Source organism: Microtus pennsylvanicus, chromosome 7, assembly GCF_037038515.1.
Source record: "Microtus pennsylvanicus isolate mMicPen1 chromosome 7, mMicPen1.hap1, whole genome shotgun sequence".
Classification (NCBI taxonomy): domain Eukaryota; kingdom Metazoa; phylum Chordata; class Mammalia; order Rodentia; family Cricetidae; genus Microtus; species Microtus pennsylvanicus.
The window spans coordinates 46,401,867-46,408,408 of record NC_134585.1 but is presented as its reverse complement, the minus strand read 5'-3'; the positions used below and the strand labels follow the sequence as shown (position 1 = coordinate 46,408,408).

Sequence of the window (6,542 nt, the reverse complement as noted above, 5' to 3'; positions counted from 1 at the left end):
CACTATATCTAACAGCTAACACTATATCTAACAGTTAACACTATATCTAATAATAACGTTAACACTATACCTAACAGAGCTTCAGGAACGCCATGCACATCTTACTAAGAGTCCTAGGAAGCAGAGAGACTTGAATATAAGGCTTTACGCAGAGCGCTGGAAAAAGACAGGCATTTTCCCAGCTTCTTCAGCCGAGTTTAATGCGAAGCTTTGTCAGGCTGCGCGGCGGACGATGGGCGTGACGCAGGTGCAGCCGACCTTCACCCGCATCTTCTCCAGCCGGAAGGAATTAGGACAGCCCTGGGGCTCCCTCCGGAGGACCAGGATCTCTTGATGGATGGCGACGGAGTTCATGGAGCTGTCTTCCTGCCCCTGCGCATTGATGCAGCCTGAATATCTGCACTGGGCCTCAGCAATCTCCGAGGGGAACCGGTGGGGGTCTCGGGTGATGCTGAAGAAGGAAAAAAAAAAAGGCAAAACAGGATGTTGAGGCCAGGAGAGGAAGAGACAAAGGGCTCGGTAGCACTGGGTGTTCCCCTCCAGGGGAGGTTCTGAGTTACACGAGCGAGAGGCACAGGCTCTAGATTCTTGGACCAAGATCTAACTGTTAAGTAACTTCCTATGCCCCAGATGCCTCCACCATAAACAGGGCTTATGAGCACACTATCTTCTCAATCTCAGGTAACTGTTGAGGGTTCTGCATAGTATGAATGCGTGTAAAGCATTCATACTATGTGTGCTAAGTGTTCCCAGGGCCTATATCTCAAGACAAAGTCACAAGATTCTACCCCACATGGCTGACATCTATGTCCCAAGCTGAGTTTTCTTCCACACACATCCCTTACCCTCGCTACTCAAAGAGTGACATCTGCTCGGAGCAGATCCTCAAGCTGACCTCTGGTTTCCACTTAGCCTCACACAGTGGTAATATCGCAGGCTGAAAACTACTAAGACTTTCAACCACACAGGTGAGCCGGGGCAAGAAAGCAAGAAAAACCTGAGTTACCAGAAAAAGTGGAATTTCTATTGGAAAGGATAAATGGGAAGCCAGGCATAGTGTCGCATGCCAGAAATCCCAGAACTCAGAAGGCAGAAGCAGAAGGATAATCATAGATCTGAAGTTAGCCTGAGCTACCTAGGAAGTTCTAGGGCAACCTGGGCTACAGTGTGAGACCTCCATCTCAGGAAGAGAGCTAATGTGGACGCTGAGTACTCAGGAGAATGAGGCTTCACAGTCAAAAGAATTTAGAACACATTTCTTTTCCTTTTCTTTCTTTTTTTAGTGTTTGGTTTTTTTGTTTTGTTTTGTTTTGTTTTTCAAGACAGGGCTTCACTGTGTAGTTCTGGCTGTTCTGGAACTCACTATGTAGATCAAGCTGGCCCTGAACTCAGAGATCTACCTGCCTCTGCCTCCTGAGTGCTGGGATTAAAGTCATGCACTTCCACATCTGGTTTAGCACATTTTCCAATGGAATATATATATATACACATATATATATACATATATATACATATATACATATATATACATATACATACACACACACACACACACACACACACACATATGTCTTCCCTGACTCACTTGTAATCCCACGGGGAGCTGGAGCGGTTCTGGAAGTCATGCGAGACAGAAACACCCTGGTTTTGATTGAAGATGCGGAGGTCAACTCTCACACTCTTATCCTCCAGAGGAGGGCAGTTCCCAGCCTTCTGGGGGACAAGAGCCCGTGCTATGGGCTTCTTCTGATGAGCTGTTACCTCCCTCAGGATGGCAAGCCCCAATATCAATAGCAGCAGGGACTTGACCTGGAAAACAGAGAAGATTGCCGACGGTGAGAGCTGTGGCACAGTGTGGCTGAACCCCAGCCCTGTATGTGGGGTCTCTTTATGGGATCAAGGTTTCTTCTTTCTGCAGTACAGGTAATCACTGGCAATGAGAACAGTCATACCTAATGTTATCAAGGTGCAAAACAGAAAGACTGGAGATTAAAACCCTCTTGAACTTATCTCCCGCTTTATATTCCAGAAAGCCTTTTTCCAGGACATCCCTCCAAGGTCCACGCTACCATCAAGGCCCGATTCATAATATGTAGTTCAATGAGAAGTACATTTATCAACATGAAATACTAAAGATGTTATCGGTTATCACTCAAGAAGCATTTTTTTATGTTCTCTAGAAAGGCGTTATCTGTGTTCATATCAGACCTGTTAGAGTGAAAGCTTCCTGTTAAAGAATGTGCACAGCAAGGATGTTCCATGAAACCTTTCTGAATGAATGAAAGAATGGATAAGGGGATGGATGAACAGAGCGACACATTAAACACATTAAACAATGTGGTTGAGCTCAGCTCACTGAGGAAAAGATTCTGCGAAAGCAACCAAAGCAAACTTCCAATTACCCATGCTAATTGAAAGCAGCAGAGGCACTAATGGCGCACAACGGCACAGGATAGAAGCCATTTCTTTAAGCTCGGGCATTTGTATTTTCTATACGAACATTGAAATATCGGCTTATCTGGTGTTACAAGAACGCACAAAGAAAGTACTCCATGAAGACCTACCCACAAGAGGAGCCAGGCACTCCAGCTTCCCTTTGTTGTGACTAGCCTCTGCCCACACCGCCATCCCTGCTTACCATCCCTGGGGATGGACAGAAAAGCTGAAGCTGAGTTTTCTATTTCTGGGCCCGGCATTGTTCAGGTTCATACTGTGTAGGTAGGGAAAGTGATGGTGTGTGTGTTGATTTAAAAGACCTGCATGTTGTTTCATTCATGCTGGATGCAAGAAATGCACAGAACAAGCAGAAAGGTCATGGAAGCTGCTATCCAAGATCACCGATAAATGGAAATCAAATGCAGGATGGGGCAGATTTGCCTCCAGATAATCAGCAGCCATGTGTTTTCACCTCCGCAATCATTCTTTCACTCCGTAACTGGTCCTTAGGGCTGCAGTGTTGTCGTTTGCGGCATTATCTCTGGAGTCAACTGTGTGGAGTCCAGAACTCAAGTCTCGAACTCACGCCACAGTGACTTGGTTTCCTGTATCCACATAAATCCCAAAGATACCCGTTAGGGTTTGATTCAGGTAATCACTGTTGGCTTTGGATTGATGTTACACACACTGTGGGTGAGACGGGTGTGGAATGTAGTCTTCACAAGTGCTTGGAAGTTTAGAAAACATAGTCACACACCTACCAACCACCTAGTTAGGTTTCTTAAGTAAATTTCTTCTCTGAGCCTCCTCTTGTGTATCATGAGTCACTTCCACTTTTCATTATCAAGACTGAAAGTCCCTATAACTTGGGTTAGGTGATGCCCTCCAGAGGCTGATATGTGGTCTCATTGAAGGAAGTGTGTCACTGGAGTGCGCTTTGATTTTTTTCAAGTCTTACATCATCCTCAGTTAGCTCTTTCCGCCTCGTGGTTGTGTCTCAAGATATGTATGCTCTCAGCTACTGGTTCAGGACCATGCCTACCTGCCTGAAACCAGGATGATCGTGGAGTCAACCCTCAGAAACTGTAGGCCCCAGAGTAAGCACTTTCTCTCATGTTGCCTTGCTCTATTTTGCTTTATCACAGCGATAGGAAAAAGAGACAACTCTTGTGCCCCTAACAAGTCATTACTATTTCACTCAGTGTTCTTGGAGTGTTTTAGAAAACCCTCTGTAAACACTGGGTTCTACCCACTGTCTCATGAAGCAGACAAATCTCATTCTACTTATCTAACCAGCATTTCCCAGCCTCTTAATGTCTACAGGCTCCACCTTCCTTGGCGATGCTTGGTCACAGCCACTGAAGGTCATGACAACTACAACTCACATCAACCTTAGCTGTGTGTCATTACAGGAGTGAAGAATTCCAAACATCTGGCCCCTGCATCTGGAATAGAGAGGCACTTGAAAGCCCCATGGCCTTTATCAGGAAATCACATAATATCAGAAATCACCGCTTGCTTCTTGTCATTATCATTTTTAGTGTTTTTGATAAGGCTAGTGCCAAGTCAAAGACTGAGACAAACAATACTTCTCAGGGAAGTTGAGAGTGTTTTATATCCCCCCCTGTAAAGAAGATTAATAGATAGGGTTTTCATCCTGTAGAAGGGGAAACAGGCAGGAGGACACTGAAGCTGTGGGAGAACAGTCAGAGACTCTGAACCTTTTCAGTAGAGCTTTGTACCTTACTCCAGTGTGAGCCCAGCTGTGAGAACATCTGCTCACTGCCCCTACACTCACCTGTCATCTGGAACCTCCCCAGGCAGGGATGGGCTACAGGACCTGGTCAGCTCTAAGCTCCAGCCAGACTGACCTCAATTCCCGTCGAGTGTGTCCTCTCTGCTTGCCCCTTCTAACTCAGTCCCATTTCCATGCTGCTTCCACTGCCATGTTTCTTGCTGAGAGTTCAGCTGATTTCCCCCCCCCCCTCAGAGAAATAGACATGGTTTGAAACATTGAACTATGCAAATGATTAGCTCTGACACAATGGTGTTAGGTTAAGAATCTTGCCTCTCAGGATTGGAGAGATGGCTCAGGGGTTAAGAGCATTGACTGCTCTTTCAGAGGTCCTGAGTTCAATTCCCAGCACCCACATGGTAGCTAATAACTGACTGTAACTCCAAGATCTGACGCCTTCCCAGACAAACATGCAGGAAAAACACCAATGCACATAAAATAAAAGTAAATAAATTATTTAAAGGAAAAAAGAACTTTGCCTTTCTGTCATCCACAAAGAAGCATACTATTGCTAGGCCCAGTCTCGGTTCGGCATCACAGGGTTTAATGACAGCAAACAAAAAGCAGATGACTGAGCTCCTTTTCACTGTGTAATGGGGAAAATGTTAGTTGTCTGTTTCTGTGGTTTGATGAGGGTGTCTGAGCCAGAATTCATGGCACACTCCTATAGTTCCAGCACTCCAGAGAGTGAGGCAGAAGGAACGCCAATTGCAGACCAGCCCAAATTACATACCAAACTCAAGACTAGCCTGGGCCACACAGGAAGATCTTGTCTCAAAAAGCAAAACATACAACAAAAACAATAATATTAAGAATTAACATTTACATGGCCTTTTCTACCTTTTATCTCTTCCAGCAAATCAGAGTGCTCAAATTAACTAAAATCTAAGCATCCATGGTCTACCTCACAAACAGAGATTCATCACAATATATCAGTTCTCCCTTCCCAAACCACTATAAGGGAGACACTGTCAATATCTTGCCGCACGACTGCGCAAAGTCGATTCACAAAAGTCAGTGACTAACACCAAATCCCACGTTAGCAGGTAGCAGGGCCAAACCTGTGACTTCAAAGCCTCTGTCCCTAAAAACTGTGCTTTGGTGGCCTGCTGGAATCTCTAAATTAACAAACTGACAATCAAGCAAAAACCACCACTGTCAGAGAACAGGTGCCATTTATAAAAGCCAAGATTTTTGAAATTGCAAGACTCATACAAGGAAAATCAGAAGACCATCAGAACCGATAACACAGCGTGGGAGTTCCTAAGCCTGGTCCACATGCCTCTATAGCAAACCCTTCCCAGGTTTATCCAATTAATGACAGGCACGATTCTAGTTGTGAGCGGGGAGAAGTAGAATTCCAGTCCTCATTAATGTTCCACTAGCTTCTACAAGGAATAAGACCGTGCATATTAATTAATTAATTAATCCGGTATCAAGGATATGAAAAACTTCTCCAGGAGGTTATCTGAAAGTTTAACTGGACGGTTCTACTTCCTCCACTCAAAGTCCTACCATAGTTAACCTTGTTGTTTTTAAAAGACCTAGTTCACAGAAGACTCCGAGAAGATCTAAAGCCTTGGAAATCTACCTTTCATAAAGTGCAGACGCAGTTACCCTCACCCTAGATACCAGCACCACTCACCACGGCTGTCTCGCGTGTTCTCTGCATGCTTGTTTCCAGCGGGCTGCCTCTTTGCTCAGGAAACACTTTCTTCTGAGCACGCCTCCCTGGGTACATCAACGACGGGACCCGTCGGTTTTATAGTAATCACTGTCCCTGTTTCCATTGACCTCCTTACTATTTGTAAGTTGTGGTTGACCCAAAGTTACTGACGAATGCGGGTTTTTTTTTTCTACTCCACTTCCTGAAGGGGAACCTAAGGGGGACCCTAAAGGGGATGACGGAAAAATGGACCCATCTTCCTTTCCTTCTACTCCCCCCTTTCCTCTCTCATTATCTTCACGACAGAGGTGAACCGAGTCACAGATTACTGTCACAATCTTTAATTCTTCCGCAAATCGTCAACGTTCTTGTCACACACTGTGGCTTCTACTTTCAGGTCAGGCAGGAGAATCCCTGTGACATGAGGGTAAAGTCATCCTGACCAAGGCTTGGTTTAAACACTGCGGAGGGGAAAATAAAACCAAAGAATGACTGGTGCCGGAGAGATGCAGAAATTACATCCACAGGTAGATTGGGGGTTTCCCTAAACTCATTGTTTTAACCCTCTGACTAGACCCCGACTGTGCTTAACAAATAATCATTCACACGATAGATGTGACTATTAGTTAACTCTGATTGGGGACC

General features: G+C 45.0%; 1 protein-coding gene across 1 annotated transcript; it reads right to left on the bottom strand.

Moving 5' to 3' along the window:
• Nucleotides 1-213: 213 nt before the first annotated feature.
• Nucleotides 214-5,903, bottom strand: Il17f (interleukin 17F). The gene is made up of 3 exons (XM_075978900.1): nucleotides 5,877-5,903; nucleotides 1,586-1,809; nucleotides 214-451 (listed from the first exon to the last, which is right to left on the bottom strand). The coding sequence occupies exons 1-3, from the start codon at nucleotides 5,901-5,903 to the stop codon at nucleotides 214-216; spliced, it is 489 nt and encodes a 162-aa protein (XP_075835015.1).
• Between the last annotated feature and the right edge of the window lie 639 nt (nucleotides 5,904-6,542).

What these genes read in the sequence shown, in the direction of transcription:
- Il17f (XM_075978900.1), bottom strand. Translation starts at nt 5,903, where the DNA reads ATGCAGAGAACACGCGAGACAGCCGTG. An exon ending in GAACACGCGAGACAGCCGTG is followed by an intron (nt 1,810 to 5,876) that starts GTGAGTGGTGCT and finishes TCTGTTTTCCAG; the next exon opens with GTCAAGTCCCTGCTGCTATT. An exon ending in AGCTCCCCGTGGGATTACAA is followed by an intron (nt 452 to 1,585) that starts GTGAGTCAGGGA and finishes TTCCTTCTTCAG; the next exon opens with CATCACCCGAGACCCCCACC.